At 44.1% G+C, this 27595-nt stretch overlaps 1 protein-coding gene across 1 annotated transcript in view; it reads left to right on the top strand.

Moving 5' to 3' along the window:
* Positions 1-8946: 8946 nt before the first annotated feature.
* Positions 8947-27595, top strand: part of LOC119401988 (solute carrier family 17 member 9) — a 28411-nt gene continuing 9762 nt past the window's right edge. The window contains exons 1-10 of the mRNA XM_037669023.2: positions 8947-9146; positions 10791-10917; positions 12557-12758; positions 14910-15009; positions 16799-16872; positions 17612-17762; positions 22470-22566; positions 23422-23509; positions 25218-25252; positions 27384-27552. Coding sequence (XP_037524951.1) covers positions 9085-9146; positions 10791-10917; positions 12557-12758; positions 14910-15009; positions 16799-16872; positions 17612-17762; positions 22470-22566; positions 23422-23509; positions 25218-25252; positions 27384-27552 — 1105 coding nt within the window. The 5' untranslated portion in view covers positions 8947-9084. The remainder of the gene's footprint in view (positions 9147-10790; positions 10918-12556; positions 12759-14909; positions 15010-16798; positions 16873-17611; positions 17763-22469; positions 22567-23421; positions 23510-25217; positions 25253-27383; positions 27553-27595) is intronic.

A 27595-nucleotide genomic window follows, 5' to 3' on the forward strand; every position in this document is an offset into this window, starting at 1 on the left:
GAAAGGGAGGTTGTGCGCAGTCCGGCATTATGAACATTTTTTTTCCCGCAAGCTTATTTTGAACTGTAATTTATTGGTTTCAATAAATATATATTAAAACCTTAAATGCTTGTTTCGAATGTCTTAGGTGTTGTCACAATAATCCACAAGTTCAAGTGTACTTGAGCTGACTGGAGTATGATTACATCGGTGGAGACAGGTCCCAGATGGCATCTGGAACCAGTAGGCAACTGGAACCAGAAGGCAACTGGAACCAGTAGGCAACTGGAACCAGTAGGCAACTGGAACCAGTAGACAACCGGAACCAGTAGGCAACTGGAACCAGTAGGCAACTGGGACCATTTGGCAACTGGGACCAGTTAGGTACTGGAAATGTGTTCCTTAAACCATTTGAACTGGAACCAGTTGAAACCAGTTGGATTCCCAGTTACACATTTTCACTAGGGTGGCTATGGGTCCACGCAGTGTATGCAAACTTTCTGTAAAAAAATGTGAGCAATAAAATTCAATTCAATTCAAATTCAATTGTTTTAATCATTGAACTACCAGGATACACGCAGCCAAAGGTATTGCGGGAATGTCGACGTACGCCATCTTGATTACACGATGAAGGCACTATTGCTTAAAACTCCAGTGTCGCCGAAGCGATACAGTCATCAATCCACTATCTTCATCATGACATTCTTGATATGTTCGCTCATGAATATTCTTTCATATGTATATATGTTTTATTTAAAAGCTGTTGACAAAGTGCCACATTAAATACCGTAGTAACTCTTGTATTTCAACCTGCAGTTACAAGATATTTCTAAGGCTTTAATTGCTATTGTATACGATAGCTCGCCTCAGTTAACAAAATCGTGGTATTTTTTGTTGGTTAAAAAATCGTAATATTCCTTTGTTAAAGCTAGTGAACTTTTTTTTAAATAAAATGTTATGGAATTTCTGGGATGATTAAAAAATGTTTACGTAACCGTTCTAGAGCAACTTTGAAAATGGTTGCCTCTATTCGAAAACTATTAGAATTTTATTCGATCCGTATTCGTATTCGATTCGGTGTCATCGCTATTCGATTCGTATTCGATTCGGTTCTAGAATTCACTATTCGCACACCCCTACTCATACGTGGCAGGTATCACCTGGCGCAGGACTCCATATCTTGTGCATGTTTTTATTGAGTTAGTCAAGGCTCTCGCGTGGCCGATGCACGAATCGGAACTTGATGACACTATCCAACGTCAGAAGGATGATAAGGAATCGATGGTTAGGACGCAAGAAAAGCTAGACACACTTCTTTGTTTGTCACATAAGAGGCGTCTGGACTTCTGGAATGAATGCAGCCTGCAATGCGAAGTGCCCCAGCTAGAGTTCATCATCATCGGGCACTTCTATGTCCACAACAGGACGAAGGTCTCTCCCAACGATACCCATTTTGCCCTGTCCTGCGCGAGCTGATGCCATTTTATGAATGCACATTTCTTGATTTCGTCACACCACATCACTCTGTCGTCCTTGCCTGCGGGCGTTTCCCGTCCCATAGCGACCCATTCCGCCGTGCTAAGGCATTATCTGGCTAGCCCAAGTCCATTCCTTTTTCTCTTATAGTCAATTACAATATCGGCTACCCGTGTTTGTTTTCGAATCCACTCTGCTGTTTTTCTGTCTCTTAATCATTTCCCTTCCCGTTAGCCATGCCTAAAGAAAAAAAACAATAAAAAACAATAATTGTTTCAATTGCGATCTTACGAGTAAATCATTTGTCCCCTTCCGCTAATATAACTTTTCTATAACTCTCTTTTTCTATCGTTGATAGGCAAAGGCTCATATTTAGAACATTATGGACTGCTATCTTTCTCGCTGCTATATATAATGGCACTTGTTAGCTGCATTTAAATAATGATCTACTGAAATGTTTTCACTTCTACCGTCCCATATATACAGTCTGTCTACCTCAACATATTCGCTATATTTTCATTTTGTTCATTCATCACAGATCGAAATTCCACCGCGCAGCTGACTTTCAACAGACTTTCTCTTCTTCATCGCCTTCCCCTTCATATTTTTTTTAATTTTTTAACGGAATGGTAGTGAGGGAACCAGACGCAGAACAAGTACTCATGACACGGTATCCTTATTTACGCCAGGGCTCCTTCTCATCAGACCACGCGACTGCGTACGTTGTAGGTAGAGGAACCACGTCTATCTGTGGTCTTTTAATTGGTTGACACACCCCAATCAAAGGTAGTCACGTCGCCTGCTGTTTGTCTCCACTTTTTTTTTAATAGAAAATAAATGAAGGAGTTGTCACCATTGCTTGGTGACGGCTACCCCTTTCCACATAGTTGTTAGGATAACAAAATAAATAAAATATATATATACATATATACAGTCCTACAAGTTCAAGAACTCAGTAGCCATCGCAAATATTAGTGTCTTCAAAAAAAAAACGCTGGAGCACTTTCATTGCTTTGTGGTTTATCCTAGTCTGCCATGGGCCTAGTATTTTCGCTAAGGAAAACGTTCTCTCAGAGTCCAGCGTGTGAAGTTCCTGTTAGAGTCGCTGTCTATGTGTGTCGTGCTTGGGACAGTCGAGCAACAGATGATGCACATCCTCGTCGTCGTGGCCGCACGAACATGTTGACGATGATGCACGATGAATCCGAAATAAGAAGTGTTTTGTGTAAGCGGTTCCGAGTCTTAGGCGATGAATGAGAGTGTCGATACGACTTGGGAGTTGGGGGTCTAATTGGCACTCAAGGTTAGGGTCAACAGCGTACAAGATCGATTCCTTTGTGCTGTCTGGGAACCAGGTGGATAAAGATAATTCACGTTTTGTTCTTCGTAAAATTCGTAAAATTGTCTCCTCTTTATTTTCCTCCCTAAGGGATTTGTTGGGAAGTCAACGCCAAGATGCCGGTGTTGTCCTGTCTTTCTCAATGATCGCGTTGTTGTCGCTTCCTGGCTGCAAAAAGCTTAGAGTCGACGACGGCATTCCGTCAATCAATGTGCCATGCACGTGTCACACTGCGAATGCCCTGCTCCGCCGGTGAGGCTAAACATAAATGACAGTGCGCGGCACCCCGGCTATTTCGATCACGCGTTCCCAACCACAGTTCAAACCCGACACGACGGCTGCGAACCGTCAACTACCTCTCTACCCACCCCGTAAAATTGCATCCGCACAAACACACACAGAGAGAGAGACACACACACGCTGCGACAACATCTCTCGTCCTTGGTAGGCCCACGGCTCGTCAGGCTTTAGAGGGCGCACATTTCCCGGGTTTAAGTTGCGCCGCGCATGCGCCGTGGCTGTTTCCCGTTGTATACAGGGGGACGCGCATGCCATCACCAAGGGGGCAGCACCGACAATGGAGGACCATTGAAGAGAGGACTCACCGAACCGGGAAATGAAAGAAGGAGCCGGGAAAGGCACCAAGCGTTGTGGCCCAACCAAAGATAGCGCACTCGGCATTTTACGTAAACGCACTGTCATCCCTACGCGTTCTTCACCACGCTGGTCGAGAACACCCGCGCATGTTTGCTTGTTCTGTACCGCCCGGGACCCGGTATCGCGCGCGGGCACTTAGACGGTCGTAAATCGCGTCCGTGTACATGTACTGCCCCCTCCCCATCTCCGCGCTCATCGCCCCGTCCCCTTTCGCCCCATGTTTTTAGGCAAGCGAAACTCGTGGTCCACATATCTAATAAAAGAGACGATAGTGACGAAAGATGGTGTATATCGTTTGGAGTGCTCTGGCTGGAATGTTTGGAACAATACAGTAGTCATGAATGATGATGATGTCAACAGGCTTATGTTCCTACAAAGACGGACTGTTCCTGGGCAGAATCTGCAAACGTCACGATGTCTTTGCGACTATCTTCAGCTGGCCGGATATGTATAGGCTACAGAGGCACGGCGGCTAAGACCAAGAACCGTCCCGAAAGTACATTCTTTTTTATTATTTAGGTGGAAGATCGTGGAAAGGTACGTTACGTGATGGCCAGCTGCGCCAAAATCATGAATTCGTTGCTAAACTAAGCAAGACACAGACAAAAATACGAAGAAAACAGTCATAAGTACTTCACGCACGAACTCAAGCACAGAGTACCAGCACCGAAAACATCTGACTAGTCAGTCAGCCATCACACAGGAGTTTCCACATATGTGTTTGTTTACATACGCGAAACTCGTGGTCTATATATCTAAGAAAAGCGACGAGTGACGAGAGAGTGTGCATATGGTCAGTTTCTCTGGCTGGACTGTTTGGGACAATGCAGTAGACATGGCTGATGGTGTCAACAGGCTCATGTTGTTTCTGCACAATCTGAACGCAATCTGCAAACGTCACGATGTATTTTACTATTATCTTCCGCTGTCAGCACGTGAATAGGCTACAGCGTTCACGGGCCGAGCGAGTGTCACCAGTGAGCCACGAGAACAATATTCGAATCGATTCGCGAGGCACATTTACTGTTATGAATATTCGAACACCACAAAAACGTCATAACAACTGCTGAAATCTGCACAAGGAATTGAACACCTGTGCTAAATTTCGCAAAATTTGATGTACAAATAGACAACTTAGTTTCTGCTGTCACATCAACCCCCCCCCCCCCCCCCCCCCGTGTGTGCTTTTGTAAACGTTGTGCCAGTATTCAAGTGTAGTGGCCTGAGCACGAAATGGTGTATGAGCTAGGCCGAGCATGCTGTTGCAATAGAGTGCCGTTATTATATGCCACAAACCCATGGAAACAAATGGGGAGCCATTGAAAAACTAAGAAGAAATATCTAAAAATAAGGAAACCCAGCACTATCCTGGGTTATCCTAAAACGGAGGTCCACCTGCAGTGAACATCGTGTCGATCAGTTGTCATTGGAGCCTCCCAGTTGAGAATGCATGCTTTGAGGATTAAACTGTATCACAAGACTAATACGTCAGCACTATTGTGTATAGTGAGTGGCTATTTCGCTGTCTGGAGGAATGGTGTCATGCACAAGGGTGTGGCTGCATGCTTCCAAATCATACCAAGCAGCTATCCATCCTTTTGCGAAAACATTAAATAACTGCATATGTGGTACTCTAAGTCAACAGTGCTGTACAAAGCATACATTTTCTGTACATTATTCGCTGTACAACAAACTTACTTTTTCGTGTTTGATTGGTCAAAAAAATTTTGTTTTGCAAAAGTTAATGCTTGTACTATTCGTATTCGAAAACATTCGAGAAATATTTTTATTCCATTCGCACTTGGTTTACGTTATTCGAATTCGCTTCGAAGTTGAAAATTTGATATTCGAACACCCCGACAGTTTGTCTTTTTGTGCTAGTGTTTCAATAGGAGATCCTGAATAAGTGATTGCAACATTTCGTCATACATTTGGTGATAGTTTGTCAATACGCAGTGGAATAAATACCGCGAAAGAGAGCAAAAAAAAAAAAAAAAACAAGCGTTGTGATCACTTGGCTGCAGCATTCAGCTAGCCAAACGAATTACCCGTGTTTGAACTTCATCGTGGGCAGCTTTCTTTTTTGAAGTAATTTTTACGGTAATATAAATGTGGTGTGTTTTTTTGTTTTTTTTTAAGGAGAGCCTAATTCAGAAATCGAAATTGGCCTAAATTTCACAGGAGCGCAAAGTTCACCTGAGTATCTATGACTTTTAAAATGATTGTAATCAAGATGTGGCAATTCCTTATTGTAACGTGAACTCAAAAAGGCAGTTTCGAATAAAAAATTATGCCAAATTCTGCATCCGTTTGAACCAAACTGAGCCAGATCCGTTAAACCAGCGCTGCGTCAAAAATCATGACCAAAACAACCAACATGGCCGCATATCCAATCTGTTTCATTTGTTTCCTATCGTTATTTCGTTTCACAATTAGTTTTTCTTGAGCGAGTTGGTACTCGCTGAAAGACATGATGTTGTAGGGCAAAACTCGAATATAAAGAGTAAGAGGAAAACTTTGCTACTCCTTTCTGCCTTTTGGTGTTTCTTTTCGAGTTTTGCGCTGCAGTATCCTGTGCTTCTTTCGCTCCAAGACGGTATATTTGCAATAGCAGACAACTGAAATGAAGATAGTGGGCACCGATATATTCCTTGAAGAGGAAGAAGTGATCCGAAACGACAGGGCATAAAACGAGCTAAGAAGAAGAAGATCTGAAGCATATTTTGAAGGCCTCCAATAGATGCCAAGAACAAGAATCGAAGAACACCATCCTGGACTGTCTGCCGACAGTCCAGGATGGTGTGCCTGTTGCCTGGAAGGACCACTCGATCTTCAAGCCTAGTCGTCGCCACTGCGCCCATGAAACAAAACATGGCACGGACGGAAGCACAAGGATGGTGTTAATTTTGTCGCAAAATATCGGTATATCATTCATTCGCTGCGATTTAGACTTTTTTTACGAGCGAATTCAAGCCCAAATCAAATGTTCCAATCTATAAGAGCCAAATCCAAACTTAACTTTCCTTCTGAATACCGACGATAATGCGGTATACAGACTTCAGCCGCAATATAGATATGAGGTATTTTGGTGGCTGAACACACTGGCAAAAATTTTTGAAGCAAACCCGACCCTATTGTCAGTAGCAAAAAAAAAAAAAACTGCGTTTTTTTCAGTTTTAGTTAAAAGGACACTAAACAGCAAAACGATTTTTCTCGCATTAGTAAAGTAGTCTTCCACGATACCAAAAACACCACGCTTGCCGTGAGAAGACGCTTAATAAGCGAGAAAACGCGCAAAAAGAAAATACAGGTGGCGACGCCACCTTGGAATTCCCGCACCATTTGCCATGACGTCACATATTTTTGACGGCGCCTGCTCGGGCCTACGTAGTTCCTAATCGGTTAAATCGAAGTACATTGTCCTCTGAGGGGGCCAGAGACTTGACATAACGAGTTTGTGGAAATTTCGTCGAGCCAGTGGCGCCAAAATACGTTAAATGCTCTTTGAAATATTTTACGTCACGAGTTCGGCGCGAAATTTAAAAAAGAAACTTTGAACTTTTTTTTTTCTCCTCTAATAATAAACCTATGGTGGTGAAATAAACTACACAAGAGTTCTCCGAGCACGCTTTATCAATCTAAACCAATTCATTGTTTCTCTTTAGTGTCCCTTTAAAGTGGACTTGGGTCTTTTAGGAAAAAAAACGGCACAAATGTACATTATTTATTGCGATATAAGTTCATTTCGATCGCATAAAAGAGGAACGCATAAACTCTTCAAATGCACTGTAAAAAAGTATGTTAAATGTACGTTTTCAGGAATATTGAGTTCAATGTTATTTAATCTCGAGGCTGAGGGTAGGCTCGGGAGAAAAGTGATGTTTGTCACGTGGGGAGAACCCGAGCCACCCTGATACATAGAAAGCGACGAGGACATATGGGTGATGGATCAATGAACATAGAGCGTGAAAAGTTTTGAGCAGTACAAGTGAAATATGCATGGACATCAATGCTGTGTACACAAACTATATAATAAACGTAAACAGCTTTTTTACTGCAATTGCATTGTTGCGACTGTTGTTGAACCGCATCTCTCTGTTATAGTTTCGCGTACATTTGAAGGACAAGGGGAAGAAATATAAGAACGATAGAAGAAAACGCAATGAACAATTTCCTTGCTGACCTTAACTGATCGTCCTTTTATGCTTGATTCTGACTTTTTTTATAGACGTGTTTCATGTTTTACAAGAATAACGCTTACAGCTCGCATCACATTAAGAAAAAAGCGTATTATACGGGGGGCATTACGCTTATTGCGCTAAGTGGCGTGTTTAACTTTCAGGAACTCTATTCCGGCGTCCACATCATAACAAGCACAGAGGATTCTTAACAAGAATGATCATTTTTAAAAATAGTTAATTCACGCTATAATATTCTACCGCAGTGCGCTGTCTTATAGCATCACGTAAGCTCGCTAGTTGACTGTACCGCGCGTGAGAGCATAGACTGCCACTGATAGAAATGTTATAGAATAGTGTTTAGCAATTGTCTCTATTGATATGCGTACTTCGACAGCGAGAAATAAGCAGCCTCCAGGGGCGTAGCCAGAAATTTTTTTCGGGGGGGGTTCAACCATACATTATGTATGTTCGTGTGTGCGTTTGTATGTGTGCGTGTATATATGCGCAAGCAAAATTGAAAAATTTCGGGGGGGGGGGGTTGAACCCCCAACCCCCCCCCCCCCCCTTGGCTACGCCCCTGGCAGCCTCCTCCGCATAACACCTGCGTCAAAGTTGACTTGTGCAAGCACGGTTGGCGCGCGAGACATGCGCCGCAAGATGGCGACAGTTGCGACATTCCAGCGAGTAAGGGGAAACAAAAAAATAAACGCGATTTATAATGCGCCTCCGACTCCGTAAACGTGCGGCCGAGCCCCCCGGCCAATGCCTACCTTGCGGAGGCCCGCCAGGCTTTTTCAACATAACAGTCTTATCATAACGCAAGTGCACGCTAGCGTACGCGCATGCGCAGAGCATTCGTGCACTATAACTTGCCTGTCTTTCCTGTCCCATCTTTGCCTATGACCACGAGATTAATCGGCTCTAGCGGCGCCAGCGGTGTTGTGGCTGCGTCCTCTCCCATGACCCGCCGCAAGCACTCCGCGCAATCGGGGTCCCGCGCACTCCTCTATGTTTAGCAGAGCGCCTGCAGTTATTTGGGAATCAGCTGATCACAAAACTCCCGCCAAATGACGTCTACGCCTTGCGCCATCTCATGGAAGCACGAGGAAGTTCGCGCGCCGCCGTGCTTGCTGCTTAATGCTCATTTTCGGCCGGCGTGTCACAGGAACAGCGGCATCTCCTATAAGTATTAGCTCTAACTAGCATCTTAAGCGCATGTTTACCCTATAAGGTGCGGCAAGAGCTCTTCCCAATGTATTTAATCACATGGATACAAGCACCACTAAACTACGTCATCGCTAGCAGCCTACAGCTCTCGTTCCTAGATGACGCCCCAGTCGTTTCAAGATGGCGCCGCCGGTGAAGAAGAAAAAGTGCATTGAATCGGTTCCGTTCTAGTCGAGCACCGTAGGCATTCTTTAGTTCAGCAACACGATCGTATCTCCTGCTACGATGGCCATTTACCAGAACAGCTATGTCGCCTTGGAATCGGGCGTCACCACCTACTGGACGCAGTGAGTTTTGTGCGGCAGTCTGAAAACGCCGCTGTTTTCATTCGGTCACGACGAACTTTCAGTTCATTACGCGTGTTGATCCCTTAGACTTACGTAAGTATGCGGTTAATTGACATCAAACTACGGTAACGAGTTGCCTTAGCGACAGCCCGTAGCGCGAGATTAACACTACTGGCTTTTACAACGGCGGACTTGAGTAATCCGCGACTCGCGTTTGTGTTGATGGTTTAGTGTACGATCGTTTCGGTTCATTAATTAATTTTTCAGAGCGTGAGCGTTACATTCTCATCCGTCTATCTTATATGAGGGTGAGCTTTTGCAGGAGCAGTTATTCGAGCGTGTGAACCAGCTAACGTTTTGATGGGGAGCACGTAAACGCTGTGCAAAAGCATTTTTTTCCACCCTTTGTTATTGTTTGTTTCGTAACCGAAACTAGGTCACATATTTGGTTTTGGTTTCATATAGGGTGACTTGTACATGGTATTGGTATGTGGGATGGCAGGCTGTTCGTTTTCGATCTAACATTCGCCTAATTAAATGGATGGACGTGTGTGGATATGAACGGTGAATGCATATATGCACTTAATCGTTGACTTTGCATGAATGCCGAAGGTAAATCGTCGAGAGGGACTTGAAAAAATTGAAGCCAGTTCCACGCCTGTGAAATCTGAGTAAACAGATCAGCTGGCAAGCAAGCGCCATCACCTGGCGAGCGCATATTGAGTTGCTATTGCCCACATGGCTATGCTGTACTATGCAAGGCTATGCTATGCTTTGCCCTCCCCCTCCTCTTTTCCACCCTCTTCAACCTCACTTCTCTTTCCCACCCTTTGTTATGCTATACTGTACAGACGGGTCCACTGTTAAAGGGAACACTGGCGTTTCGGGTATGTCCGGATTTCACTATCCTACAAAAATTATAATGGCTTAGATTTGCACAACACTACTGGTATTTGACAGTTCTGAACCCTTATGATAGACTAGCAACGTGAACGAACAATCTTTCCGCGTCCATTAGCCGTTAGGGGGCCAACAAAATGAAAGTTGCTCATTCGAGTGTTCCCTTTAACAGTGGACCGTACTGTACATGGTTATTTATGCTATGGTTTACCCTCTCACCTTCCCTTTCATTCCTCCTCACCCTTAAATCGGTCTTCCTCACTTTCCTTTCCAACCCCCTTGGTATACTACACTATATGCATAGCTATGCTGTGCTAGCAGCTGCTTGGCACATAACCCCGTGACACATACCCACTGAGTTTTCTGATGCAACACCAAATCTACTGCGAGCTTAAACAGCTCTGCTGTTAAAAGTAATTGCTTGATTGCTCAGTTTATTGAAGAAATCAAATGGTCAGTTCCATGGCAGTGTGATTCTAGCTTGTCCCAGTCCCATATGTTTCAGTAACATTACACCAGATAGCAATGAAAGATGGCTTCAGCGGTATGTACATATTCTAATTATACGTATACAACTCATAACGAATTCATCCTAAAGTAGAATTTCATTGCCGTTGGCTTTCAAATGCACTGACACCGCACATCGACAAGGTCAGGTCGCATCAGCGAAATCTTGGTGTGGCTTCAGCTATTTGGGCACTGTGTCATCAGTGTGTGCTATTTGTATTCTTTTTCTTTTTGCAGCCGCCAGAAGATTCAGTGGATGTCGATGCTGTTCATGGGCTGCATGTACCTGTACGCGGCGCGCATGGCCATGCCCATCACGGTCACCAAGATCAGCACCGAGTACGGCTGGACCAAGACCACCTCGGTGAGTCACGCAGAGTACGGGGAACACAGAATTGAATTTATTTTGCAACTGGGTTGCGAGGATGACCAGGCAATAAAAGCTGTGATTAGCAGCTTGAGGTGAACTTGGTCACCTCATACAAAGGGCAGCTTCATAGTGGACAAACAAGACACTGTAAAGCATTTAAATATGGTAAACGTAAGCAATTATGGTAAAAAACAATAAATAATAACACAGAGAGAGCATTTCTTACAAGTGTAACAAATAGCATGACCCTCTTACGCGAGTACTTACAATCATACAAATATATGATAGGTGATTTAAATGGAGAACAAATATATTTAGGTTCTGTTCTTCTTGCACTTGGGTTAATAGTCTCAGTAATGAAAACTGAAGCATTTGGTTGCCGTAGGTAGTTCTACTAGTGTCAATGTAATGTTCTTGAAAACCCAAGAAAAAGTTTTAGCAGCCGTTATGTTTTTTTTTTTTTTTTTTGTCTTAAAGAGGCCATGACACGGTCGCCAAACAATTTATGGTTTTCAGCAAAAAAATTGAAGTAGTGGGACTATTATACCTATGCATATATGAGAAATGGACTGTAAAAGAATATTTCAGTGGAAAATAAGCCCCAGAAGTCACCAGCTATAAACCCCGCCCACGGCTGGCGACCACCATTTTGCCATGGCGTGTGTGACGTCATGTGCGACATTGAGAGGAGCCTTTGTCGTCTACCAATGTTTCAGCCGCTGCAAATCGTTCAGTTTGAATGCCAAGCTGAAGAAAGCTTGGATAGCTCTACTGCACGCGCAGCTTGCCATGGAATAAAATCGTTTGCCGGAATGCAGACGCTCGCACAGCAAGCAGCTCGTTATGTTACAGCTCGTGGGTGCACCAGCATTGGCCGACTCTCAGGCCGCTTGCGTGTTTATAAAAATATTCAATTATAAATTAAGTGCTCGATCAAATATGCTAATATTTTGTCAGCTTATTTGTGAACACAAAAGGATTAACCCTCATGACACAGATTATGATCGAAAATTGGGTGTCATGGCCCCTTTAACCGAGTTGGCTTCATAATCTTCTGTGTAACAAAGAAACGGGCCCCTTTATCCATAGAGTTTCCTACAATTACCTAGAGGGAACTCTGGCGCTGCGATCATTCAGCCGCCATGGGAAGAATGGGTAGCACACAGATTTGCGTAACCTTTGTTCTTATGGCTTGGAACGCACTTGTGGCTTAGTTTATTGCTGTGTTTTGGCGTTCATTTCGGATGAAAGAATGGACCGTTGTGAACTTCATGACCAGATTTGAATTCGTGAGCCTAAAAAGGTTAAAGTGGTGGAGTAGAACTGCTGACTTTTGCTGAACTGTGTCTTGCGACGAAGCGTATGCAGGCGATGCGGAGCCAAACGGAGCCGAAAGAACGAAGTTTGCGCAAATCCGTGTACTACCCATCATTCCCATGCTGGCTGAAGCGCCATGCGTTGCAGCTCCCATAGACACTAGTGCCAGAGTTCTCTCTAGTAAGTATTGTAGGAAACTCTATGCCTTTATCCACTGCCTTTTGTTTTGTTCGTGATTGCACTGTGTTTTTGAGGTGTATGACCCCAGCGTTTAATCGTTCTTCAACAACGTCCTCGCTTTCTTCATCACACGCAGGGCACGGTGCTGTGCTGCTTCTTCTGGGGCTATGCCCTGACTCAGGTGCTGGGCGGCTACCTGGGCGACATGTGGGGCGGGGACAAGGTGATGCTGGGGGCGGCCGTCGGCTGGTCTCTGCTCACCCTGTACACGCCCGAGTGCGTCGCCTGGAGCCGGGGGGCCCTGCTTCTCAACCGCATCCTGCTCGGCGCATTCCAGGGCAAGTAGACCACCAGTAGTCTACGCTCAGCAAACGGTTACGTTGCCGGGGAACATTTTCAGGCAAAATTTGCATTGACTGACCTGTGAAGCTGATGGTGATGCATGCCCTAACAATAGTTCCCTTGAACTCAAAGAATCACTGTTTTAAATGTTTTTTTTTCCTAGGACAATAACAGACTGGAATAATCTTAATAGTACCGAAATTGTTACCCAAAAGTCCTTAGCAATGTTTGAAAAAATACCCGAAAATGTTATGAATTCATGTTTGTATATTTTTGTGTTCACTACCAGCGTCTATAGAATTCTTTACAACTATTTGAAGAATGCCTGTAATTGCTATGAACTTGTATATGCTTAAATGTTTGTACGTTTTCGTGTATACTCGCCCTGCTAAGACCTGGTAACAGATCACACTACCTAAAAATAAATAAATTAATTAATTAATCATGATGGTGCTCCAAAAAACCCAACACCACAGAAAAAGCATGCGATGAGCTCACACAGAAACTCTCCTCAACCTCGTCTGACGCGTACCAAAGAAATAATAAATAAAACGAAAGAACTCTTCTTTCCGGCGCTGGGGTTCGAACCCGGGCCCCCCTGTCTGAAAGCGAGTGCCTTGACCACTAGGCCACGAGCCCATGCGTGCCCTAAGTGAACAGAACTAAACCATACGAATGCGTTATACAAACGATGCAAAAAAAAACATTGGGAAGCACTAGACATGCTATGGGCACTCCATTGAAATATTTCGTGTTGGCTGACTCAAAGCGATCTGCTGGACAAACGCGTTAGGTCGATATCAGGAGTTGCACATTTCTCGAAAATTCCTACTTCGAGAAAAGTGAATTGCTAACCCGTGTTTCCATGACAGCGCGGTGGTGCTTTCGTTGGGCCGTTCTGCAAGCTAACGAATGCTGGAAAGAACATGAAAGACTGCATGTCGATTCAGCCCGAAGGCTCCGTTCCGGGGACAACCACTACCTATAATAAAACTGAAACCTTACATTAGGGGGGAACTTTGCACAATTCAAAAGGGAAAAAAAAAACAGTAGGTCAGGCAGACCCATGCCAAGCTTCATTTGGCCCCATTTCACCAATAGGGGAAGACCTCCTGAATTTTTGTCACTCAATAATCATCTATCACCCATGGCTTTAACTGCCTTAATGCTTTAGTGTGCTAGTAGATTCAGGTCATAAATGTCTTGTGGGTATTAGTGAGAACAGAGCTATCAAGAAAGAACATGCAAACAAGCCGGACGACAGTTGTTGTTAGACGACCAGTGTCATAGACCCGCATCTATGACCTTAAAGGCTGGACATTACAGAAGGAGTCACATAAGCAGAGCGTCAATTCAAGGTTGCTGTTCCTTGAAAATTCAGGGCTGAATTCAAAGTTGTGTGTGCTGCAGTGTACCCGCGGCTGCAATTGGCTGGATGTGGCACAATTTTTTTTTTATTGCACAGTGTTCGAAAGGAAATATACACAATCTTTTTGGACCAATAACCTTTTCGGCTAGTATCTGGGCCAATACAGAAAGAGCACTGTAGGTCAGCCACAGGTCACTTAAGAACATAGTGTTGAACAAAAAGCAATTAAAACAAAGAATGGTGCATCTGCAAAGAAGAGCATAAACAAGTTAATTGGAATGCTTGATTAAAAAGTTAAAAGCGTTTACATGCAAGATGAAAGTTTTTCGCAACTATTACTCCAATGGGCACATCATCTGAGCTTAGTGCACAAAAAAAAGAAAAAAACTCCAGCAGTCGTTCCCCATGAACATTGTTGCAATTGGAGAGATTTAGATTACCATTATACTCAAACCTCGATATAACGAACTCGGATATAACGAATTATCGGTTATAACGAAGTAAATGAAGAATACCCTTGGTAACAGCTACAGTGGCTCGATTGTACGCTTATACCGAATTTTCGGATATAGCGAGGTTAATTTCGTGTGAAATGCGACTTTGTTATAATGAGGTCTCAGTTAGTTGCTTGCCTAGTGTGCAGGTGCGGGAACGTAACTATTGTATTAGGAAAGGGGGAAGTGGTGTTCGGCATGTTGTGTACTAAGCAGGCGTGCTTATAATTTTCTAGAGTTATGAATGAAGGAACATAGAACTCATTTCGGGTTGTTTGGTGCAGGGCTCCACTTCCCGGCCATGTCGAGCGTTATCGTGAGCCAGCTACGGCAGCAGGACCGCACCATCTTCACCAGCGTCGTGGCGGCGGGACCGTCATGCGGGTGAGTGAGGTGTCATCTCTGCTTTAGCAGTTTCAGGACGAATGACAGCATGGAAGGACGAGGTTGAGAAGAAGGCAACGCACGTACACTAACTCTGAGGCAGGCCCGTAGCCACGGGGGGGCCCTAGGGGCCCAGGCCCCCCCCTCCCGAAATTTGGGTGAAGTAGGTGTTTTTACCAAAAATAAATAATGAAAATAGGTGTTTTTCTCAAATAGTCAAGGTTTTAAACAAGTGCCCCCCCCTCCCCAAAAAAAAAATTGCATATGTACCCTGTCCTAAGTGTCCACTAAAGTGAAACATTAGATCAGTTTATACCGATCAATCATTCTTTCAGAACTCCAGTGTCCTTAATTTCAGTGTCATGGGATAATTATGAGGAGACAGAACGAAGGTCAAAGTTGCGTTCTTGAATTTTGCGCCAAAACATTTGCACATGAATGTCAGTGCAACGTCGCGAATTTCAAGGCCTTTTTGCCTATTTTGGCTACATTGGCTCGGTGAAATTTTCTGCAACTTGCTATGTTAAGACTTTCGGTGCCTCAGAACACAGTGTAACCAGTTTGTCACTGATAAACGAGGCTCTAGAACATGCCGTCAATATTCATGACGTCAAGGCAATTTGGTATGGGAAGTTCGCGGTAACATCCTTAAATGCATTTTTTATTCAGCCAATTTTCTTGCTTACCAATCGTCTTCTCGTGGTAAGTGATACTTTCAGCATTGTGAAATTGCAATTTTAATAACCTGAGAAAAATAGTTTTTCTTCTTAAGTTTCTGATTAATTTTAAACACTGATTGTTTAAGAATGTGATAGTCTGAAGCACCTAGCATAAATTGTTTTCCTGAGAGAGGCCATTGTCCTTCGGTGTATGTAGAAAGCGATCATGATGTCAGTGAAGTACCGTATTTACTCGAATGTAACGCGAGCTTTTTTTTTTCCAGATTTTTGCTACCTAAAGTCGATCCTTGCATTACAACCGAATACCAAAACTACTGTTTTTTTCTTCCTGGACGCAATGAAAAGTCACTTCTCGCGTTACAGTCATGGTCATGTTACAATCGAGTAAATACAGTATTCTTGTTTTAAAGGAGTCCTGACACAAAAATTTTCGCCCCGCGTTTTTTTGCTGCAATGTGTTGCTGGGGGCCTGTTAGTCATAACACGGCACATCGTTTGCTGCAGCGCGCGACAGATAATTAATTACAAGCTCCTCATTACCGACACAGCCTCAGTTTCGGTTTGACAGAGCTCCAAAAACGGCAAGCCGCCGGGTGCAACTATCACCACCTAGTGAGTGAAACGCTCGGTCACGTGAGCACACAGAACAGTGACGCATTTCCGCGCGGTCTGTCGTTGTCGGTCTCATCGTCGTCTGATGGCGACGATTTTCTTGCGGCGGGGATCGAAGGAATTTTCGACGTGGCGAATCACTTCATGTTTGACCCACTGGCGAGGAGCGATTCGTCGGGAAGAGCGTCAAAACAGAAATGGCGGCTACAACGTCATCGTAACTTGTACCGGCTGCAACGGTTACATAGGGGAAGTAGGGGGGTCACCTCAGGTCACCTCCGAGGGTGTCAATGCACTAGGTGCGGCCTATAATGCTGGATCGCGCTCGCGAAGTTCAAAATTCATATAAAATACATTCCAAGCTTTATTCGCTGCCGATATTTTGCAGATGGTACACGCACGTACACGGGAATCGATCCAGCAGGCTATCTCGGCCGCGAAATTTTGTGTCAGTACCCCTTTAAGATGTTAATCATTCGAACCGTGTGCTTGTGCAGGTTGCTGCTGATTGGCAGCTTGGGATCAATCCTGATGGCATCCAATGGCTGGCCCTCTGTTTTCAAGGTCACTGGTGAGCTTTGACCACTATTCCAGGCATGACCACTGTTCCAGGCAAGGTCTTTGTGAGAAGGAGAGAGAGACGAAACTTTATTTATGTCCTTGCTGGGGTCAAGCGAGTGAGCGGCACTGGCCAATCAGAACAGGGGGGAGGAGAGCGAATGAGGCAGCATGTTTCCCTCACCTCATTAAACCTCCGCCTTCACTCAGCTGATTGGTGTGTCAGTAGGGTGATGTGTCGGTGCTTGGAAAACGGGATGCGCCGCTCTCACACTCTTCCAATGAATCTGTAGTTTGGTACAACTTAAAAAGTCTGCAGCATTTCTCCTAAAAGGAGGGCACGCACAAGCCTGCACCAATGGGCGCACACTCCAGACTGATGTCAAGACTCGGGCAACTGGTGACCCTACCTTCTGAAAACATTGCCGAGTGCATGTGTGGGACTATTTCTTTAGTCGTGGAGGCGACCAGTTTCCGTGCTTCGGTCATCTGTACGGGGCTTCTCTGGATGTCCTAAGTCGTATCAGACTGTAGACAGGACTAGTCTGGGTATGCGTGCCTTCAAAGAGCCTGTACACATACGTGACGAAGCTTTCTTCGATGCAGTCGTCGTTGGTCTCAGATGATACAGCTTCTGCCTCTAGCCAATTGCAGATCGAGTTTGCTGGAACAGAGCGTTACTCTCTCTTTGTGCTGTTAAACTCAACTCATCATCGTCGTCATCACTGTTTCCTTCGCCCCTAACGATGCAGGCATGCTGGGCATTGGCTGGTGCTTTGGGGTGGCCTTCCTGATGCACCAGAGGAAAGGGGTGACGCAGTCTGGCAAGGCACTCGTCCGCAGCCCTGTCGGAACAGCCGCCAAGGTCCCCTGGTTCACCTACTTCCGAAGCCCCTCTTTCTGGTACGTTCTTACGGGGCACTGATAAATGCTTCCGTTGTTTGCTGACCCGCCACGGTGGTCTAGTGGTTATACTAGTGCTCAACTGTTGACCCAAAGGTTGTGGGATCGAACCCCGGCCGCCGCAACCGCATTTACGTGAAGGCAAAATGCTGGAGGCCCATGTACTTAAATTTAGCTACATGTTAATGAACCCCATGTGGCCAAAGTTTCCGGGGCCCTCCACTAAGCTGTTCCTCATAATCATATCGTGGTTTTGGGAAGTAAGAGCCGAACAGTTATTATTGTGTTTTTCACTGACAGCACTGTCACGGTTCTTGCTTGTAGGAGAGTAGTTGCAAGTTTAAGCCAGCTGGCCAAACACAATTTTTTCCATAAAAGTTACTCAAGATCGTGATTACGGCAAAACAATGCAGGCAATGGGACAACCGAGGAGTAAGAAATTTAAAAAACATGGAGGCCACTTAATCTTGACCTTTAAGAGTACAACACGATAGCCTTGTTGCCAGCAATGCCAATACTGGATTTCCTGCAACGTGAGCTTGTTAAAGGGGCCCTGCAACACTTTTCTAAGTAACCATCGAATGGCTTCACCAAAGGAGTTTATTGCCTCACGAATCAACTGTAGGAATCAACTGTAAGCTTTTAGAATCCATTAAGTACAAGCAAAGTTACACAGATTTGTGACACGCTGTAATCACTCTCTCTCGTCTCGTGTCGACAAACGCGCTGGAAGCTAAGCAGGGAGGGATAGCTTGGGGGAAAGAACTCACGTCATGCGCGTGTCATGACCTTGAGCACTTTTTCTTTTCCTTTTTTCTTTGTACGTGCAGCTAACCTTCAGTGAGATCGCGAGTGCGTATGCGGGCACGTGGCGGCCTCCCACGGCGGGTCCAGTAACTATGAAGCCAACGATTCTCAAATGAGCCAATGGCCGTGAATTTGGGTGTATATAGCACGGTCATTTGGGTATGTGGCACCATTTGTAGAAAGAAGAGGGAGCGATTTCCAGCCAACTTTGATAATTCATCGTAAATTCCAGGCCGTGTGCTGCGCTATAATGTTTGGCTCGTGTGTTCTCAGGAGCCTCGACTACCGACCGGCAGCGTTTCCTGACCATGCTGAAAAAGTGTTGCAGGGCGCCTTTAAACCAAAACCATGAGAGGGTGACCACATCTCGTCAAACCCAGTGCAAACACAAATCTTCCATTGCTCACAGAGGCTGCTGTATTCACTTACAACCTAAGCAAAAAATGTAGACTCCGCCCGCCAGTCAACAACGTGCCCGGCATTCACCTATGAAAGACAGTCATGCTAGCTGGTTTCCGCCCAAACTGTAAGTACTTTAGGTGGTTGCATTATGTCACAATGCCGAGTTCGACCAAGAGAAACAATCCACATAGCCTTTCCCTTCGCTTTCGCGCTCACGGTATCAGCCCAACACATGATTTCTGAGGGTAACCATATGCTGGCCAAGAATATTTGTTTGTCTGCACTGTATATACACTCGGGCGTTCGGATAACGTGCTTGGCCTGTACGTTTTTTGGGGTACTTCGATTACGTTACGCTATGCTGTTGCCCCAAGTTCTTTCCTCCATGGGGATGGGAAAGCAGATGAGTCATAGCACCATCCTGTCTCGGCATTGTCTTGCTTGTTCAGACATCCCATTCGCAATCTGTTCTCTTTTGCCATAATGTACGATAATGAACTAGCCCGTTTCAAAACCCTCATGCTAGAGTGAACTCTGCCCACCATACTTTGTTGCATGCTGAATAGGGAATGCTGTGGGAGCTACGCGAGTAGTATGAACGCTGTAGTCTTACACATATTGTGTGTTCTGCAAGGCTGCTGCTGTTGATCTGGGGCTGGCTTTCGCAGAATAACTGCTAGATGTGTTACTACCACAACTCGTTGGTGTAAAGATCCATCAAATTACACCTTATCTTTGTGGTATGCGAGATACCCATCTTTCTGTCAGAAGCACTACCGGTACAGCCACTGCTTGCAGCACTGCGTCACTTTGTTTATATTCATGTTTAAAGCAAAAGCTTTTGAAGCGCACATAAAATTAGGACAGAACTAAGAATTTGACAGGACAGCCTCCTAAGCGCTGTCCTGTCAAATTCTTAGTTCTTCTGTCCTCGTTTTATGTGCGCTTAAAAAGCTTTCGCTTTAAACACGAATGTTCACCAACTAGCCCATCTCGCCGTCTCGTCACTTTGCTCATTCAAAGTGGTTGTAAAACGTGCGTGTTCAAGAAGTTCAGATCTGCAGTGCCATCTGCACAACAATCACATCAGATCTTTGTGACATAAAAGTGTAGTCAAACCTCAATATTACGTCAGCTACACAAATATGACAAATTACCAGGCGTAACAAAGTAAAACTTTAAATTGCCTCAGGGCTATTAGAGGGGGCCTTCGACACTTTTCTAAGTCGTCGTAGAACAGTCCTAACGTTGGACTCTGTCACTTGCTCCTTAACGTGCAACAGACATACAAATCCATATGTCTATGTGACTATGTTATACATATTTATAATGAATATTGCACATAACAAAGCCGTCTTCATGACTTTACTATTATGAGCTTTTACCACGTCACTGTAGTTTAGCTGGACAATCGCTGCACGAAAGTGCTATATAGTAAGCTTATACCCCTGTCACACGAGGCAACTTAAGTGCACTTTGAGGGAGTGCACTTCGCCGCTAGTGCCAATCGCACGCTGTCGCACAGGAACGTTTAGTGACACTCGCTGCAAAGCGCACTTGCCGGCGAGTGCGTTCGCCAAACTCACTTCGCCGAGACGGAGTGTCTAGCCTCGATAGCAGTGGCTCGAAAATAAATAAATTATTATCCGAAGCCGAGTTCATAGCATTTTTAAACTATCGTTTTCTTTATTAGGAATATTTTTATGCATTAAAACATACTATAATACAAAAAACTACTTTGCTATTCTCGTTCTCGCGCAGTTTACAGCCCCGACCGCCAGGGGCATGCCCAGCGCACGCCGTGCAATGGCTGCAGCCGCCGCGTTTGTACGTAAATTTTATTTTAAGGGCTGGTTATAGCTGTAACACAGTATTACTTAAGAAAAATTGCCTGAAATAACAAATACTTGTTGTGCTACTTAAGTACCCATCGCCATTACAATCATTTTCAAAGTGCACTTCCCTTTCTCGTGTAGCAGCGCACTGCCAAAGTGCCATTCTGGGGGCGTAAGTGCACTCGCTGAAAATGACACTAAACTTGCCAGTGTGACCGGGGTATTAGTCTGAAATTATGAGCTGAACAAGCAGACTGTGATAATATACTGCCTTCACCTACTGTTATTAACTGTGTACAGCTGCACCGATTCTTGTTACTTAAGTTTTGCTTAAAGTGATAGTCATCCTATGTTCATTCGTGGTTTTATTTGTTTAGTATTCATTTGTTTATTCATTTATTGCATTAACTTCATTCTACCAAAGGAATTGGAGTTGAGGCTACATGATTATGGTGAATTCTAGTGGCAGATACAGAGTCGCCGACGAACTCTTCACCGGAGCACTCCGCTCCGGCGGAGGGCAACCAAAGGAAATCTGCCAATGGATCGCAGGCGCTCCCACTAGAGCAATGGTAAGGGGCGCTAGCTTCTTACCATTGCTCCTTACCATGGTAGAGACAGCTGCTTCGTGGAGTAAATCTGGCAGTGGAGATGCTCCAGATCCACTGCTTCAGATCTGCTGATGAAACATATGGTGAATTCCATAGGCGGATTCGGAGTGACCGACGAACTCTACGCCGGAGCACTCCACTCCCTGGAGAGCATCCGAAGGAAATCTGCCAGTGGAACACAAGCGCCCTCGCCAGAGCAAACGGTAGGGGGCGCTAGCGCACATCTGCTTCGCAAGCGCCCAGCATTCCTCGCCGTTCCCGCAGTTTTCGCCTTGACGGGCGCGAGCGGAGAGAATGGGCGCGATTGGACAGCGTATTTCATCGCACATGCGGTACGCCACGCTCTGTGCACGCGCGGGGAGCTTGCGATTTCCAGTCGAATCCGCCGCTTTTCGTGGAGTAGAGAGAGCTGCTCCGTAGAGTGATTCTGGCGCAGGAGCTGCTCCAGATCTGCCAATGAAACATACAGGGAGCACTCTCAATCCGCCAATGGAACAGACTTGCTCCACATGGAGCAGAAAAACTGCTACCGGAAGTGCTCTGAATCTGGCATTTGGAATTCACCGCTAGATTAACATAAAAGGTATACACTCAAGCCTCGGCATAACAAACAGGGATATTATGAATTATCAGTTATAACAAAGTAAATGACGAATAGCCTTAGTAATAGATACAGCGATTCGAATATACGCTTATAACGAATTTTCGGATATAGCGAAGTTATTTTAATGTCAAATGCAACTTTGTTATAATGAGGTTCAAGTGTAGTACAATAGAAAAAAGAACATAATATGAACAAAAAAGAACAAATAGACAACAATGCAGTTTTTGTACTGTGCAGTAAAAAACACCAGTGATTAAACGCTCGTATCCTTGTCCACTCTGTAATATGCAAATTGTGACAGTGAAATTAACGAGTTGTGACTGTATTTTCGATTTCAATCGGTTTTATATAAACAATTTATATATAACGAGGATACGCCACCAATGTTAATTGTTGTAACAGTTGCCACACAATGATGTGACACCTAATGAGACATCAATCTGTGCAGGGTGATACTGTTGGCGCATTTCACGGAGAACAACTCTTACTTCATTCTCATCTCCTGGCTGCCCACTTACTTCCACGAACGCTTTCCCGACGCCAAGGCAAGTTGCCATTCTCTATGCATTGCTTGGTGGTCGGCCACGTAACGCTTTATAAAGAAGCTTATAACATCATATTACAGACTGTTTTATTATTTTTTTTAATTATTATTATTAATATTTGGATTAGAGTTATTGCAGATATTTGAAACTGGCATGCGTACTTTTTTATTCCGTTGCGACCAGGTTTCACCAGCTAAAATTGTTAGACATGTTATCACTCAAAGCAAGCAACACCTGAATGTAACAGAACATCCTCAAGTTTTTTTTTGTTGTTCTTTTTAGATTTGCATGCCCGACGTGAATACTTCATTCTAGAACACACATAAGCGAGCGCCGGTGATAATACTCTAATGTACGATAATGCATGCATAGAAGCCAACACATTTCAGCTAAAGAGCACTTTTTCTACGAGCACGCTTGCTGCCGTCTTTGTACTGTAACTTGTTTTGTTGGGCAGAGGTACGGCCAAATGAAGAACTCAAATCTTTACCCGTTCGGGTCGCGCATTCTTCACCAGCACAGCCACGTGTCAAGAACACCCGATAATGCTTGAATGTGAAGCTTTCATCTTCAAGGCCTTAAATGCCCTTAAAAGGTTGCTAAAGTAATAAATAAACCAAAAACAAACAAGACTTGATCCATACGGTGTTGTACCAGCACCGGTGGTCACGAAATGAGGCGCATTCTGCATGGTCGGTGCATGCGGTATGGCATGGTTTCATTTGCCATTTTAGAACGTGCACCTAACCGGTCAGGCTAACCCCTCTTAATGGATAGTGATAAAGTTTAAATTGAATATGCCGTTTGTAGCTCCTGCGTTCGTGACGGGTCCACGCGGTTGTCGCTCTGTTGCAGATGTGGGTGTTCAACATGGTCCCCTGGATCATGATACCCATCTGCAGCATTGGTGGTGGCACCGTCTCAGACCACCTCATTCGCAAAGGTGCGCTAACCAAATTGATTTGAGTTGAATTGAATGCAATTTATTAACGTGACAGACACCAGTAAGCTGCGTTCTCACTGGGCACGTGAGCGAGTGCCAAGAGATTTAATGTGGTACTGAGTATTTACATAATCCTTTTTTGATGTTGGATGACTTTTAATCGAAAAAAAAAATTTGATATCCTGGTATTTTCTGCACTAGCAAGTTTCTTTCCTCTTTTGATGAGAAACCACTCCAACAAAACACCTCACTTACTCTTAACATGCCCTCAACTTGATCGTTGTAAACAAATAAAGCAGGATTCTTCAAATTATGTTTACTCGTGAATTAGCAAACTAAAGGCTTAAAAAGGCAGCTCACTAACTGCTGTGTATAACATTGAGAATGACACAGAAAGATACGTCAACTGCAGCAATGTCAGCAACAAAAAAGTTAACTCGCCCTTTCTCTAGTTGTATTTGTTGCTGGAAAACAGTGCAACAAATAACATTGAAATCAAGCATATTCAAATTACTTACAAGAGGAGATGTAGTTGTAGCGATGACTAAATATTGCCAAACTTTACCAGTTGCTGAACATCACGTCGCAGTAAAATTAAAGTGCGAATGATTTCAGTGCAGCTCGAAAAATCTAACACCTTCTTGTACGCAGTGCAGTCTATTTAACGTCTTGTTTTCAACATTAGATGTGGCAGGTGTGAACTTCATTTCTCTCTTTTTACTTTCACGCTTGATTGTTCACTGCTGGCAACATGAAGTATTGAAAAACTCAAAAAAACATATTTGCATTTGAACATGCACAACATTCTCCTCGACGAATGACTAGAACGGGGTAGCGCTATGTTCTGTTTCTTTATTTGAAAATTGGCGATCTTTGTGCGACCTTACTTTTTCACACAGCTGTTCACACTTGGTTCGGCAGCAAAAGAGAAACGTTGAGAATTGGTGATATGGTGAGCGTTGATAACCACATGGATTGGACTGAATTGATGTATGGATCAAGAGTAGCCCTGAGCACCTTCAGTTCTGTAGACTGCTTACTGTATCTAAAGCATGCAATCATTTTTCCTCAGTGCACCCTTATAACCGACTGGCAATCAACACTTGTGACTTTGCACTCGGCACAAGGTTTAGAGCTGCCGATATACTATGTGGGGTACAAATCACAATATTTGTATCTCTTAACTTGTTCTAGATATGGAGTGACTACTGCCTTAACACTCTGTTCGTCATCTTTTCACTCTTTTTTTGCTGAGCCTTATGTGAAAAGTAAACAAACAGTTTTGGTGTTAATGTAAGAAAAAATTTCCACTCTGAAAATGGGGAAACAAATCTGCAGTCACGTAAAATTGGACATACAAACAGTCATAAAAATCTGATCAGGATAGCATATATCTTAGAAAGCTTTCTAGCTTTTGAAAATAAGTGCATAGTTTGTGTGAAGCTGGCTGTATTTAGTACTCACATAATGCTATATAGTACTTGCTAATGTTGACTGGCACTTGCTTATGTTTGCTCATGGTTAGCTATTGCTTGCCACTGTTGGCTGACTGTTAAATGACGCCGGTTGTCTGGTCCTATAACAATGCAATAAATATAATACAGAGGAACTACTATGCATGCGTCCAGGTCATTCTATTAAATGCTGTGCTTACTACGACAGTACCGCTTACGGAAGTTTCTCTGCAAATTTCTTTTTCCTTCTTCAGGGCAGCCCATTGCCAAAGTGCGCAAGCTGTCTGAGGTAAGGAAACTTCAGTTCAGCCTAATTCGAATGTGCCGAATCATTTACATCATGTACTGCCAATTTCAGAGGATCTCTGAGCAACCGAGGTTTAATTTGTGATAATGTGAAAGAAGAGATCTAAATGCATTGCTATAAGTTATGGAATGCAGGCTGTGATACGTTTTGTTGCCATAAGCTCTACATAGACTTAAGAATTATCTCTAGAAAAACAAAGTGTTTTATGCTGCACGACAAAGTCCAGTTCGTTGAGTTGGGATCAAGTGCCCATATTATCTGCTACCTTCCATATCTGGGTGTTATCTTTTCTGCACAACTTGAGCTCAAATGTTTGTAACTGCCTGGTTTTACCTGATAGAGGAGCAGCACATTGATGTCAACGTAATGGGCAAAGGACTTTAAAATATTCTGACCTTGTACATCAGTTCGTGGGATTTAAGTTCAGAAGATACTAAAGGGCCCTGCAGCACTTTTTGAACATGGTCACAAAATGCTGTCGATCAGTAGTCGATGCTCCTTTGAACACGTGAGCCAAACATTATAGCGCAGCACACGGCATGGAATTTACAATTGAGTTTCAAAGTCAGCTAGAAATCGCTCACTCTTCCCACAACAAATGATGCCATAGATCCCATTTCAAGTGCATCATGAGCTCGTAGACACGGCCACTGGCTGATTTAAGCGTCGTGAGCTGCATAGTTACTGTAACCGCTGTTCGGTGTCGCCACGTACCTGTGCCACGCTCTATAGCGGTAAAATTACACGCTATTGCACCAGCCTTCTCGTAATGATGTTGAAAGTGAGCCACACGTTCATACGTGCTCAATGTCATGACACACACTAGCGTATGGACGTAGCTTCTTGCCCTCTTGTCATCCAACCCCTCCCCCCCGCATGGCTTTCAACACGCTTACTGGAGTGAAAAGAGAGAGAAGGGGCTTGAAGCGTGCAACAAATCCCTGTAACTCCGCTTGTACTTGATGGATTCTAAAAATTTGTTTGCTGCAGTCAATTCATGAAGCAATAAATTCGGATCATGACATCATTTGATGATTACTTGGAAAAGAGTTGCAGGACCCTTTTAATGCGAATGAATGTTTTTATGAAAGAGAAAAAATTGGCATCTCCCCAGCTATAGTACAAATCTTCTGAGGAAACATTAAAGGGGTTTTTTTCAGAAAGCAAGCTTTACAGTAGAAAGAAAATCCACCCTGGTCAGGCGGATGATGTTTTCTTTCTTCTTTTTTATCTGCTTGGATGATATACAATCTCCCGGACGAGGGCATTCTCAATCGAGTGGACTAAAGTAATGTGGTGAACTGAGCGAGCTAGTGTAGGTTCATAGCGTAATGAAATGCAAAGAAAGTGTGACACGGAGAACGAACACTACACACACGTATTGTGTGTTGTTTTCTTTATGCTGCAAAGAAAGGTCCCTTCGACTATGGGTGCTGCGTTGCAGTTCATATCAAGTGTAACTGTTCCATGGCTTCTGAAAGCGAATAAACAAACAGTTCTTAGTTTGTGCGTCATCTGTTATGTTTGATTATGTTTTGTTGTGCTTCATTACTACATATAACAATCGAATTTCATTGGTACAACTCTGCATAATATGTTTTTCTTTTTATTCCCGGCCAATGTCCCTTGGAAATAATGCATTTTCATTTCGTTAATATAGTCCCATTCTTGCCCATATTTGGATAATACGACCGCAAAGGAGGATCTTGACTGATATATCTAGAAATGCTATGCTTATTCCTCGGTGTACTAGCTTCTTTTTTTTTACTTTTCAGAAGAATTTACTCGTAGACATTGAAAAGAAAAAAGTGCAGCGCAGATTGAGTAGCTACTTCAATGTTGCGTGATAAAAATGAGTTGCTGACGGAGTATGCATATTTTCTTGCCTTTTTTTTACCACTTTGGTTAAAACGGTTTTTGCATAATACGTTTTATTTTGCGGTTCCCTTGAAAACTGTATCGGGATTCCACTGTACTCAGTGCAGCTTGTTCTCAGCTTTCGGGAACCGAGCAGCCTATGCACAACCATTCATCGATGTTCCGTGGCTAGGCTCCAGGTTGCGAGAAAGCCCACCGTGGTGCCTTTGACGGACACAATTTTTCGCATGCGCAGGCTCTGTGCCAGCTGAGCAAGGCACTGCTGCTGCCCTTGGTGCCGTGGTGCAGCTACACGTGGGCGCTGCTGTGCGTCTCGCTGGCCGTCGCCTGCTCGGGCTTCCACAACAGTGGCGTCTTCATCAACCCGCAGGACATCGCGCCACTCCACGCGGGATCCGTCTTTGGTACAGCCGACTGGGAAGCGGTAGCACTAGCCGCGGGATTTCG

The sequence above is a fragment of the Rhipicephalus sanguineus genome, chromosome 8, assembly GCF_013339695.2.
Source record: "Rhipicephalus sanguineus isolate Rsan-2018 chromosome 8, BIME_Rsan_1.4, whole genome shotgun sequence".
NCBI lineage: Eukaryota > Metazoa > Arthropoda > Arachnida > Ixodida > Ixodidae > Rhipicephalus > Rhipicephalus sanguineus.